We start from the raw sequence: 13018 nt of genomic DNA, 5'->3' as shown, positions 1-13018 counted from the left end.
TTTGACGAGAATCGAACCTAGCACTTACAAATGAAGAAGAATACCACTAAATCGTAGTACTAAGTGGCTAACTTCACATAATTATTACTTATAGGTTTTTTATTTTTGAAACTTCAACACCCGTTTCAATTCCTACTTTATAAGAGAAATTATAATTTAAAGTCGAGAATATATCTCCATATAAGTGTCTCATGACACAAAAGATTTCACCCAAAGCATGTACCATAGCAAAACACGGTAAATTATAGGTCATGTTCCACCTTTTTTGAATTTTCAATTTGTGTCAATGTCCGGCTCATGATTATTTTTGACCTTTTTGTCAAGTTTGTGAATTTGGAGAACTGCTAATATGACACGAGTCCAACGTCACAGTAATGTTCTTTGCCAATGAAATAATAATTAACATGAGTATATTTTTATTCACATGTCCTTATTTCATTGAAGCAGTCACCAGATGCCATGTAAGTTGTTCTTTTAAATTTGATAAAAAAGATCGCTATTTTTTTTATTTATATTTTATCAGAACAGTAGTTAACTATATTTGTAGCAAGTTTTATTACAATAAATGATGAAAGAGCGTCTAATTCCCTTTTTAGTCTTCCTTGCTCTCAAAGAAACATCCCTACTACTTTCTTTTCCTACTCTTTCTGCGACTTAAGAGTCTAATTTCCCTTTTTAGTCTTCCTTGCTCTCAAAGAAACATCCCTACTACTTTCTTTTCCTACTTTTTCTGCGACTTAAGGGTGAGTATTTAAGCCTGTCTTTGTAATATACAGTTCGTGGTTGTCGTATTCTTTTTGAGCCGGAAAACCTTGTGAGAGGGTCAGTAGACGGCTTTCACCTCCCGTCTCAGAAGAATATCGGAGTTGCTGCAACCGTTGGCGTTCGTTTTTGCTGCATAATGTCGAACCCGATAACGTTAATCATCCGAACAGTGTTGAAAACTGCGTTTTACGTGATCAGGTTTGTGCTCTACAATGCTACGCTTTTAGGGCTGGATTTTATGGGGTGGCTCATTGGTTGGATGGTGAGGAATGTGCCTGCGTTCTGGATTATCGTGGCCCTCCTGCTCTTGGTCGTAGTTGGGAGGATATTAGTTATGGTTTTGAGCATCGCAACAGACGTGAGTTAAGCCACTTGATCCAAATAACATGACTGTTTAACAATGCTCAAACTCAAATTTTCCTTTTTATAGATTAGTAGAGTAATTTAGAATATTGTACGTAAAAAAAGAAACGATTGAGTAGAGAAGATTATGTGCTTCATGTTTGTTTTTCCAATATGTGATATCAAGCGATTAACCAAAGGTTTAATTTGGATTTGATGTTTTTATTTATTTTTCTCCGTAATTGTACTTCCACACCCGTTCCCTTTGTTTTTTGGTTCTCTTGGTTTACTACACCCGTTCCCTTCGTTTTTTGGATCTCTTGGTTTATTTTCTCGGATTTTATAGCCAAAGTATGTGTGTGAAGATGTGAAAAAACCTACGACCACATCATTCATAGGCACCTTACATAAAAGGATGAGATGCTATGTAGTTTGGTCCCAACCCGCCGTAATAGTTTCTCTAATTAAGTAGCTCTACAAAACCTAAATACGGATGCCATCATTCATAGAGCATCTTTCACAAAAAAAGGACACTTTGTATTTTGGTCTCACTTAATATGACAGTTGCCCTAATCAAACATGATCGTAATTTCTCATGAAAATATAATATTTGTACTTTAAAACTATTCTTTTACATAGTTTATATGTGTAGCACATTGTTTCTACCATGAAAAAAATATTTGAAATTGTTAATACTTAATAGTTAAACAATAATCAAGTCACTAATGAAAGGCTTGGCACAAAACCAAACACAGTGACATTCTAGAATTCATATAACCGACCCCACTTAATGAGATAAGACTTGGTTGTTATTTAACAATAATCAACTCATAAATGTGGATTTTATGGCAAGATTACTGTTTTATCTTTTGAATGCTAACCAAAAGGTTACTGTAATGTACAAAATCACACTCTTGGGAAAAAAAGCAGAAAGCAAGTGCAATTAATCACAAACTTGGACTCCATATCGTTGAAATATCAAGCAACCAAACCCAAAGATTTGACCTGTGTCTATTAAATACATCTTTTCAGTTGAATTTATATCTTCTCAGTTTACAAATCAAAAGATGAGCCGTCGCGAAAGATGTAAGGAGCATATAATAGCACTAATCGGCTCTTGTGTACAAACCACTTCTGAGGTTTCAACCAACTGCTTGAAGAGCTGGTTAATGTTCTGTTCTGCCTCCGCGGCCCTTTTGACGAGCAAGTGATTTGGGTGCCCAATTTTCAACTGGCTGAAAAACAGTAAAACATTCAATCACTGACCATTATATTCTACAGTTGCACACGATATGGGGCAAATATAAATAATTCCAGTGTTATGAAATTATGAAATAACACAATTTATGGGTGACGTAAAAAGACATTGTGTCACAACGGCAGTATGAAGTAGCCTTTGAGATTTACCTAAGGAAACGAGAAGATGGTTTTCCTAGGTGAAGACAGCATACAACAAGGTTGGCTAGAGTTTCTGGATCCTTTGCATCCTGTGGCAGAACAAAATGGCACTTTTATTACTCTAAAAATGTCTTAAAAGAAATATGCGTAATCCTATGCCGCTCCATATAGGTTGGCAATATGAGAATGCTCATGTGTATTAATAGACCATTACAACAATACAAGATTTCTGAGTAAACGGGAAAGTAGATGAACATGGAGAGATAAATATAGGGAAACAAGAAAAGCAGAAAAATGCAACAAATAACGTACAAGTATACAACTCATTGTTTATTAATTCCAGCAAAAATAGTCATTTTGATTTAGTCAGATTTGAGTTGAGCATGCATAATGATGTAATCATGTAATATTGTTTAGTAAGCCTTCGACTTTGTGAAGTTTTTCTAATTGACGGGATACAAACTGTAGACACCTTAAAAGCTCTAGAAAAGCCACCAATATATTACTTGGTACTTGCCTTTTGCAGTGCTTCAAGAAGTAGTGTTTCGGCTTCATCAAAGTTTCCCATATGCATACAGCAAACAGCCTTTCCATTGAGGATCAAACTCGTAGCCTGAGACTTCTCAGAGAAATCTTGGAAGATGAGATATGCCTCCTGTATCTTGGAACCACCCTGATTTCGAAGAATGTGAAATTACATACATGAACTATGATATCTAGTATTTAAGGGCAACTGAAAGGAAGACAAATATTTAATTACCACTGCCAGATTTAACCATGCCATTGCAAGTTGAGTTAGTGTGTGGTCCTCGTCAACCTGTTGCATGAGCCGCAGCTGTCTCTCCGCGTAATCTGACCTATGCATTTTAAGGAATATCTGGATATTCAATGCATTCCTGCAAAAGCATAAGCAGCATGTATCAGGCTTAAGAAAATAACACATCATCAGGTTCAGCTTTCTGCTTCACACTTAAATATCATTAGCCTCGGTATAAATTACATCAAAGATTAAATTTGACATCAATAAAGACACTACCCAACAGAAGGCTCGCATAAGCCATCTAGAATTTACAAGCATGCAAGGGCAATTGGTTTCTATACTTCACATATTAGCGACCCTAGAGTTTGTTTCAATTTATAAATTTATTTTCTTAACATTTTAATGGGTTTTCCATTACTTAATAGATCCCTCTAATTAACTTCTTTGCTCAATCCAATGAACATCGATATAATCACTAATCAAGCTAAAGACACTAAAATCTGAAGCATTTCGGGTGTGTCCCGTTCGAAAGATAACAACAATGCAGAGCCTCAGAGAAAATCTAACTAACAGTAAAGTTACCAAGTTTGATCATAGCGTTTAATCAGAACATGATCTTAAGTAAAATCAGAATACGAAAATGCTCAAGTGATCAGGTAAAGTGAAAAGATTGACGTACATTTCCATAGTGCCTCCGGAATTGGTGTATTTGAGAGCTTCATTGTAGTCCTGCTCATGCATGAAAACCGTCCCAGCAATCAGCCTCAGAGTAGGGTTGTTTCCGACGGCCGGATCCGCCAACAACTCCTTCAAATTCGAGATCGCCGATTCCTGCACAATTCCAAGCCTTCCAATTCATCACACATCCAATCCAATTCAATCCGATTCGATTCAACAGTATGTGATATCGGGATCGAAATTCAAAATTGAAGACAGTACCTTGAAATCGGGGCCGGAGAGGTAGAGGGCGAGGAGCTTGACGGCCTGAAGAGGCGTGGCGGCGGATGCGTCGATCTCAGTGATGACGAGCTGGTAGCTGCCGAGGGCGATGTAAGAGCGGAAGACGAGGCAGTCGCGCTCGACGGCGTCGTCAGGGGAGAGGTTGGGGAGGTCGCTGTTGTTAATGGCGGCCTGGTAGGCACCCAAGTAGAAGTTGTTGCGGAGGTTGAAGAGGTGGTCCGGTCCTGCTGCCACTGCTGCCATTGTTGAGAGATTTCGATTTGGTATTTTGCAGTTGCAGATCTGAGAGAGAAGCGTGGAGGACGAAGGGTATAGAGGGCCGATTATTATAACGTTTTATGTATTTTCAATGATGGATTTAATTCCTATCTTGGGCCAACCCAAAACTCTCTTTCGCTCTTGTTGTTCCCGAGGCTTTTTCAATGCGTGAACACATGGTTTGATATACAAGTGTTATAATTAAGGGAAAATTCTTTTTCTAGAAATTTTAGAGATCCCGTGATCTTACTCGTTCATCATATATTGTGCTGTCAGAAATTATTTCAAAATTTAAAATTAAATATAAATAATACTTAACGAAAACTTATCGCACGATATACGATGAACGGGTGAGATCACGGTATCCCTAGGAAAAGGATTCGGAGAGGATCCTTTTCCATAATTAAGTAGTTAGAAATTTCTTTTTTTAAAGTATTCAAGCATTTGTATAGCACATTGTATACCGAGTCGTGTTCCTCGCACATCGAAAATTTTCTCAGTTGTCCAAGTACTAAGAACACAAGCTCTTTTATCATGTGTCATGATATTAGTGGAGATTTTAAGTGTCCCTCTATTTGTATTATGACATGTACTGATATTTTGGATATACTGCAAAATCTCTTCAACTGACATCCCCAATTTATGAATCAATCATAATTAAATATCAAACTCATTATTTACAAGAGTTCAACGTGAGACGTTGTAGTAGCAAATTTTCTTTTATTTATGGGTACTTCCTATACATTATATTTCTCTTTCAAATTCAAAGCATCAATCATGATTTCTTTAACTCAGCAAGTTGTAGTACCCCTTCTATGAAAATTTTAGTAAGATTACCAATTACGATTCACCTTTAAATTTCGCCACTTATTCCGTCATCAACGTACACAATCTTAAAGTAAATTTGGGATGATTGCATTGATTTGTCAATGAATTGGGTAAGTACTAAAATGCTTTTGTGACTGTGTGACAGTCGCACACAAAAGTTTCTCACTTCAGTATACATAAAGGTTAGGTTGATTGGAGTTTACAATACACGAATCACTTATTAAGTTGATGCAGAAGAATCATTCAAATTCAAATACATGATGATTTCACGGCACACACAAGCAATACATTTTGACACAGTAAAAGGGACTATATTATCAATGCAGTTCTAATTTCTTTTGAGTAGTTTGATGATGGACAGCACTGTTATAACCAGCAAAAAGAGGAGTCCGATGTAGGAAGAGATGATGGCACCGCCGCCACGGTCGCAGTACTTCTCGAACTTGTCACAGATTTTGTTCCACCTTGCGTGCGAGTTTCCCTTCTTCCCTAGCTCTGCCATGAAGGTTGCTGCACCATCGCCCGAAGATACTAGGGCCACAATCATCTGCATTCCACAACCAAAAATATACAGTTTAGTTGACATAGTTACCCTGCGTTCGATTCTTCCCGACCTCGAATATCGCTTGTACTAAAAGAAATAATCGTTTGCTTACCATGTCTAAAACGGCTACCATCACAAGTTGAAGGCCCTTGTCCTTGAACTTGTCTCCGAAAAAGTGCACAACTATCATGAACACGTTATGAAGGCTTGCAATTCCATTAGCTATCACAAAGTACCTGCATCATCATCAATCGCGAAAACCGTCGCTTGGGTCCTCTAATTTCTGTTTGTATGGGAGGTAGAAAGAAAAAGAGAGTACCGAGGCTTACACATTTGCAGGATTGTGCTGAAACTTGGCTGTGAGAGTGACGCTTATTGGTGGGGCAACCACCAAGGACTTGGTTTCTTTGTTGCTTGCCATTACAACGGTTGCAGTCACCGTGGCAAAAAACGCAACCACCCTCAGTACGACAATAGTCCAGTCCGTCGGCTTCGTCACCGCCGCTAACTCCGCCTTATCCTCGGGTTTCTGTCCATTTTCTAGAGCCATGGTTGAATTAGAGAGAGAGAGAGAGCGATATACAAAAGTGAGTGCTTTGTTGCTTCTTATAGCGGCAGAACCAGTTGCTGAGTAAGTGAAGCATGTAATTAGTTTTCTTTGATTAGACTAACAATCCAATAACTTCAGGGTTTGTTGGGTTTAGGTAGTTTGGATAAACTTTTTAACCCCACACGCATCGTTTAATCTGCCCCTGCTTATGTCACCCAGAATTTCTAGACACATTGGCTCAACAAACGTAGAGCTACCTTGCTTTAATCTTTTTCTTTCTTCGTTGCACAACCGCATCAGCAATTTTGACAATCTTGTCTCTCAATTCTTCTCTGCATCGTTAGCTTTTATTATTATCAAAAGAAAGAAGACGTGGGGCTCTAACTGTACAAATCCATACTTCTTCGAATACTGGTTTCCCCTCTTCCAACTACGTAAACAGATCGTACACACTCACATCTAATCAAAAGACGCGCATATTTGGAATCAGGAAAAGCCTGATGCTTTTAGGTAGGCCTGACAAACGAGTCGTATTTGTCGTGTCAAATCCATTATCTGAATGAGTTCTTAACAAGTGACCCCCAACAATGATCTAATTCGTTAACAAGTCGTATCATTTTGTGTCGGATTAACGAGTCATGCAAGAAGTAGTCATACCTAATGTCTAGATATGGCAAACGGTATCTCATTAGGTTCTTAACGTGTGACCCGATAACAAACCGACTCGTTAACAAAGTGATCCAAAACCTACTATTTTCGTATCATTTCATATCAAGTTAACGAGTCGTGTAAAAATTTGACAAACCAACTTTCAGGTTTTTGAGGGGTTTAGTGGGTTTGTCGTGTGTATCAGATTATCCGGATGCTGAGAACGAGGAATCGCCAGCTACGAAAATATGAGGCAAAAATCTGCCAACCTTGAACAGAAAGGCAAATGCCAAGCACTAGGGAATAATACTTCTACCGACGATCAACCGACTACGTTCAGAATTGCACAGAAGCAGGCCATCATCATCAAACGAAAAAACATAGATTGTTTACATACATTACAAATTTGTGATAACTGGATTTGTAGTTCAAAAACGTACACTCTATGCGCAGTGACTCGACTAAACTTGGGACACACGGCACGGGTGAGATAGCAATCACAAGAATGACAGCAATACCCTCGCTCGCCGCGTCAAGTCTATTTGGTAGATAATTTGGTAGATAATACATTTATCCGACGCCTCACATTTGAAATGTTTCTCGCACACATGTTTATGAACGACTCACAATAAAAATATACAACCAATGTCGATCGTGTCTATCTTCCAAGTAATCTGTAATAAGGATTTGATTTGTTCCGTGCGAAGTAAAACTAGCTGCAATAGATTTCAGAATCACGTTGTGCTAGTTTTTCCCCGTGTGACACCAACAACGACATTGCTCACCTGTGAGATTAACAGTGTTATCATCACTAGGTCTTTGATTGCTCAAAATATGGAAAACAATGGCAATGAACGGATGCATTATTTAACAAGCTTACCAATTTGCCACTTTCATCAACAGACATAGGGTTCTCAACGACAACGGTCTGGCTCTGAGAATACAAGAGAAATAAATTCAACAGATTCACTACGCATAATACATTACTACCACAAGGGCAGTCTCATCCGGGACATATAAATAGCATGCTTCTCAGAACTTACCGCTGAAGTAGAGGGCACCATTCCTGAATTGGCCGTCCCATTAGGTCTGTGCGCTGGAATTGGAACCCTCATATTGGCCATCTGTATAATGTTCAAACCAACACTCAATTAGTGAGTTCATTTGCAAAGAGGATGGTTTTCAACATGAAAGAACAATTTATATCCAACCACTCGGTCATTAAGAAGATTCTTAACATTTAGCGAGTCTATAACACCAAAATTAAAGCATGATTTAGAACATTTAATGCACCCAGAATTCATAAGCTATAATAACATAGAATATTGAGTGACAATGACATGCCAAGGTTCAAAAATTTCATCCATACTTACCCCAGCATTAGTAACAAAGTGACAGACTGCACATTTGACCGAAGGAGCTCCAAATGGATACATAAGCGTTGTCCGGCAGTTTCCACAGTTGATGTGGGCGACCTGACTGGATGCTTTTTTTCACAAAAAATAAGACCCAAAAGAGAGGAGAAGTCAATAAGAAGCTGAGGAAGTGAAACAGTTATCAAACATAGAATAAGCTGTACATATGCAATTACAATATAAGCTGGTTCTGTCAAATTTTTAAGATATTTCCGAATACCACTGGACACACATTTCGGTAAGTAATTTCCAAAAGAACAGAAATATCAAACTCTGATATTTACTGGAAATATTCCTGCCATGTGTACTATTAAAAGGAACAAAAATTAACAGCAATACTATGTACAGGGAAGAATTCCTTATGGTCTTTCAATTAATACAAAGACATGATAATGAAACCAATGAAGTTTCGAAATCTCTACTTTTAATATCCTCATAGAGTAGGTGAAACCTACTTCCTTCAAAATAACAATCTTAGAGTTTTTCTTTATCCATTACGTAAGACTGTAAGAGTGAAGTCCTTTTAAGTTAGTAAACCAAAAATAATCTAGAACCTTCCAAAAAGAAGCATATGAAAAAGATGAGTTTTTGGGAGTTGCCTATACGTTGCAGAACAGATCCACACATGCATGGGACACAGGTGATAAACTGAAAAACCTCTACAGTATCATGGATTACGTCCATACCCTAAGATTGTTTACCTTGAGAAACATTAGGATGCATATCACCTTCCACTATGTGGTAGATTACAAGAGCGAAGATTACAAGCCTTAACAAATAAAACTTCATTTTTTATTCAAGTAAGCTTATATAGTACCTGGAGCAAGATTTACTGTGTGACAACAGGAGCACCTCACACTTGTTGCCCCACGCGTATGCATTAGCAACGTCCTACAACCCCCACAAATAAGTTGAGCCATTTCCGTCCCTGCGAGGTCATTGCACAAACGTTTTGTAACCTAACCTTATGACTCTACAATGAAATGCTTATTAGGTTAGACAAGTCTATCAGTCTCTGATCCTATAATGATAACCATTAAGAAAAAGTATAAGGTAAAGAGACATTACCAGGAGCAGGGACTGGGGTGATTGTATTGCATAATGCACAGCATACATTTGTAGCTCCTCTAGGATATAGAAGAATGCTCCTACACCCACTACACACAAGCTGGCTCTGCATAGCTGCAATTTTTAGAAACATACAAACACAATGAGGCTTTACCAACAGAATCAAGTATGACCAGAGCAGACAATATCACTGCACAACTTGAATCTTTTACCATATGGCCAATATGCTACACAGTGTTCTACGCCATAACAAATTCTAAATAAACTTTTGAAACATGAAACTGTAAACTTGAATATATCTATTACTGTTTTAGCAACGATGGGTAAAGAGGTAAGAGAGATGATGAAGACAAATCCTAAAGCGTACCCAAAGTAAGTTTTTCTTCACTTTCAAAACCAGATAATACATTTTAGAAGAACACATCATGGCAACAAGACTGAACTAACTTTCTTTGTGAAATCTAGCTCCTTCAGGTCTTCCCAACATCCAACCAATCTTGACAACATCAGTTCTTCAAAGACAGAGATTGTCAATCCTAACACTCAAAAACATGCCAACACTTCTACTTGTAGAAATGATAGAAACCCCTATATACAGAATAAGGTCCCCATACTTGATGCAGGACAATTACCTAAAGAAGTCGGGCCTAGGCAATGAAGTAAGCAATTGCATCATTCATGGACACAAGACATGGCATAAAGACAAAAATTATTGAGGCAAACAATCATACCCACTGGTGTGGATATCTATCAAGGAGAAACTACTTTGTGTTTCATGACTCCAATATCCCAGCATTATTGTACATGCGAAAATTAATGTGTTAAAGGCAGTTTATTTCCTGGTTGGTAATTTTTGAATAAATCTTAAGAGATTGCTACCTTGTTTGTTACATTGCTTCCACCATTTCCTAACCAATAACGCAAGATAAATTTCTTAAAGCAAGTTATCTTTTGTGATTGATTAGGAAAATAAAAGGACAAATGCATATAACTAGTTAACTGCATTAAACTACAAAGGGAACATCAATAGGTTCAGAAGATTTCAGAATAACCAGCGACTCTTCCTCCTACTTTATAGATATATAGGCTAACTGCCTAAGTAAGTCATAGTTTTTTGTTTCATATGTTTTCTGTCGGTTAAGTTAAATTGAACTCAAGGTTAAAATGAGTAAACATGAAATACAGACAAGAAATACCATAAATCAAATCTATACAAAAGCTCAGCCAAATGAAACGAATCATCAACTTTCGTGGTCACAATATAAGATCAAAATTGAATAAGTTTCTGACCACTCAAGTCTCAAACTTATCAGGTTCACAGGAAGGGAAAAACTGTATTAACTAATCAGAGCTACAGGTTTCTTCATTGTGCTGTTCCAGCGACTCAGCCTCCTTGCTACTGGCATGGTTCCTTGGCTTAGAGTCATCATTAAACAGGCCATGACGCCCCAAAACGACAAGATCCAGAAGCCTTCTCCTTGCATTATAAACCAGATTTGGGTGAATCAAACAACCCCTCTCATAAGCTTCTCTTAGGAAAACAGTGTGTCTCTTTCCCTTGGTTGACAAATAAAACATCCCGGGGTGATCCAAGAATAAATCTCTGATATTCAAATCAAAGCCAAAACATTTCCTAAAATGGCTGATTTTCTCCACTTCAACTATCTTCTCAACTGTCAAATTCAAGAATTCATGAACAATTGAAACTGCCCGTTTCTCCACAGCCATCATTTCGGCCTTAGACGACCTCTTCTTCTCTGCCATCTCATCATATGGCCCCACATATGGCAACCTCTGCCACTCCTTAACCTTGGCTCTAAAATTCTTTCTTAACTTCATCCCAGGAGGATATCCGTGTTTAAAACTAAACTGAATTTCAGCCCTATCAACACTGCTACCCTCCTTGCAGTATTCCTCTACCCTCCAATTTTCAACTGCTGCAGTGAACTTGTCAGAAGTTACATTAACCAGTTTCAGTTATGAGTATTGGGTTCATGAGCATCACAAAGTTGGAAAAGATGGGGTTTTTATCTATTACCGAGTTCTCAAAATCATCGGGAAGCCCAAGTTCCCTGCCAACTTTAAAAATGGCACGGAGTGGCAACATCTTGGAAGTAGACATTGATAGAAGCCGAACCAATCGATCAACAACAAGTGGCAAAGAGGCGTTGATAGCCTCTGCTTCGTCTTTAGAAATTTGAGCAGCTCTGTCAGTTAATCTGCAGAAGGTCTGGGACTTCATGGGAACATGGTAAATGTGGAAAATGTGAGGGTATTTGCGGAGGAAGGCGACTGCACCACGGTTGAGATGGAGCTTTTGGGAGAGCTTGGAGAGGAAATCAAGGGACACTGCAGGGTCGTGGGGGTTTGCAAGGATGAGATCTTGGACAGCAATGACTTTGAGAAGGTTCTTGTACTTGTCCATTAGTTTCTCAAACGTGGCATCTCTGGCTCTTGATGCTACATACTCAGATGAGGTTGTTTTATACCGGACAGCCAAAAAATGTTGGCGGGGCTGTTTCATCATCCATCTGGTAAATTGGGTTCCCATCTGAACTCAAAGAGATATTCCTATATGTTTCAGGCACAATCCGCCTCCTACAATCTACGCGTAAACTGAAGCAGAAGCATATCAAGTCTTCAGCCAAATAAACACAAACATTGACGAACAAGCGGGTTCTATATAACAAGATCAAAACCTGAATAAGTTCTGGCAGGTAAAATCCCAAACCTAATGCCGAGACCCAATACGAAACACAGAGGAACTAAACCATAACAAATACATTGAAAAACGAAAATAAGCAGCAAATCCCTAACACGCTTGCAAGCAATTGAGAAAAAAGCAGCCTCTTAAACCAACCACCAAATTCAAATTAACATTTATTTCCATAAAAGAAGTAAAATTGGATCAAAAGATACCTGATTTCGTTAACAAAGTTCAAATTCCACGACCCCTCGAGCAATTGGAGCTGTAATTCGACGGTAATCGGATTGCTGAATCCAAACAAAGATATTCAATCAATCCAAGTCAACGAAATAATTTATTCAAAAAACAAAACAAAAAAAACCCAAATAAAATGAATACCGGGGTCGAGGAAAGGTAAAATCTGAGACCAAAAAAATGAAACTTTTGGGGTTTTTGTTTGGAATGAGATGCAAAACGCGGAATCGGGTCGAAAGAAAGACGCGGGCTTTGTGGATTGGGAATTTGGGAGGATGTGAAAAGGAAATGTGGAAGAGGTTTGGTTCGATGTTGAAATTCTTTGCGTTTGTGATATCGCTGATTGACGATGTGGAAATAATGGGTTGGAATTTTGGATATATGGGATTCCGGAGAGATACTTTTCAACGGACAACCTTTTTTTTTTTTTGTTCTGTTGTAACATCGACAGCTCGGTTCTAATCGCCCAATGTCCCGCTTCCCTCTAGGAGTGAGAAAATAGGGTCCAAGGCTCCAGTGGGTCGAAATTATGGTTTATGGG

The 13018-nt window shown here is 38.3% G+C and overlaps 4 protein-coding genes across 5 annotated transcripts; all 4 read right to left on the bottom strand.

Annotated features, from left to right (window-relative positions):
- Nucleotides 1–2050: 2050 nt before the first annotated feature.
- Nucleotides 2051–4552, bottom strand: LOC103952318 (coatomer subunit epsilon-1-like). 2 transcript variants are annotated; one of them, XM_048582265.1, is made up of 6 exons: nt 4205–4552; nt 3945–4108; nt 3266–3401; nt 3023–3178; nt 2515–2594; nt 2051–2342 (listed from the first exon to the last, which is right to left on the bottom strand). In XM_048582265.1, exons 1-6 carry the CDS (start codon nt 4466–4468, stop codon nt 2168–2170), a joined length of 975 nt encoding a protein of 324 aa, XP_048438222.1. In that variant the 5' UTR covers nt 4469–4552; the 3' UTR covers nt 2051–2167. The 2 variants fall into 2 exon arrangements, with proteins under 2 accessions (XP_048438222.1, XP_009362163.2); XM_009363888.3 differs by having other exon boundaries at nt 3945–4096; nt 4205–4551.
- A 964-nt stretch (nt 4553–5516) lies between these two features.
- LOC103952314 (CASP-like protein 1B1) lies at nt 5517–6435 on the bottom strand. Its single transcript, XM_009363882.3, has 3 exons — nt 6185–6435; nt 5968–6091; nt 5517–5858 (listed from the first exon to the last, which is right to left on the bottom strand). The coding sequence occupies exons 1-3, from the start codon at nt 6403–6405 to the stop codon at nt 5640–5642; spliced, it is 564 nt and encodes a 187-aa protein (XP_009362157.2). The 5' UTR covers nt 6406–6435; the 3' UTR covers nt 5517–5639.
- Nucleotides 6436–7395: 960 nt separating this feature from the next.
- On the bottom strand, nt 7396–12685 carry LOC103952315 (protein LSD1). Its single transcript, XM_009363884.3, has 8 exons — nt 12622–12685; nt 12456–12530; nt 9537–9650; nt 9286–9396; nt 8427–8539; nt 8097–8177; nt 7934–7987; nt 7396–7838 (listed from the first exon to the last, which is right to left on the bottom strand). Exons 3-8 carry the CDS (start codon nt 9646–9648, stop codon nt 7788–7790), a joined length of 522 nt encoding a protein of 173 aa, XP_009362159.1. The 5' UTR covers nt 9649–9650; nt 12456–12530; nt 12622–12685; the 3' UTR covers nt 7396–7787.
- Nucleotides 10727–12689, bottom strand: LOC103952412 (protein ROOT PRIMORDIUM DEFECTIVE 1). Its single transcript, XM_048582833.1, is given in 5 exon segments — nt 10727–11515; nt 11518–11562; nt 11565–12152; nt 12456–12530; nt 12622–12689. Coding segments are annotated over 3 exon segments (1206 nt in total). The 5' UTR covers nt 12088–12152; nt 12456–12530; nt 12622–12689; the 3' UTR covers nt 10727–10877.
- Between the last annotated feature and the right edge of the window lie 329 nt (nt 12690–13018).

This window comes from the organism of the source record quoted next, unplaced genomic scaffold, assembly GCF_019419815.1.
Source record: "Pyrus x bretschneideri cultivar Hongxiangsu unplaced genomic scaffold, Pyrus_bretschneideri_v1 Contig19, whole genome shotgun sequence".
NCBI lineage: Eukaryota > Viridiplantae > Streptophyta > Magnoliopsida > Rosales > Rosaceae > Pyrus > Pyrus x bretschneideri.
Note: the sequence above shows the minus strand (reverse complement) of the source record. Positions and strands in the feature narration are given on the sequence as shown.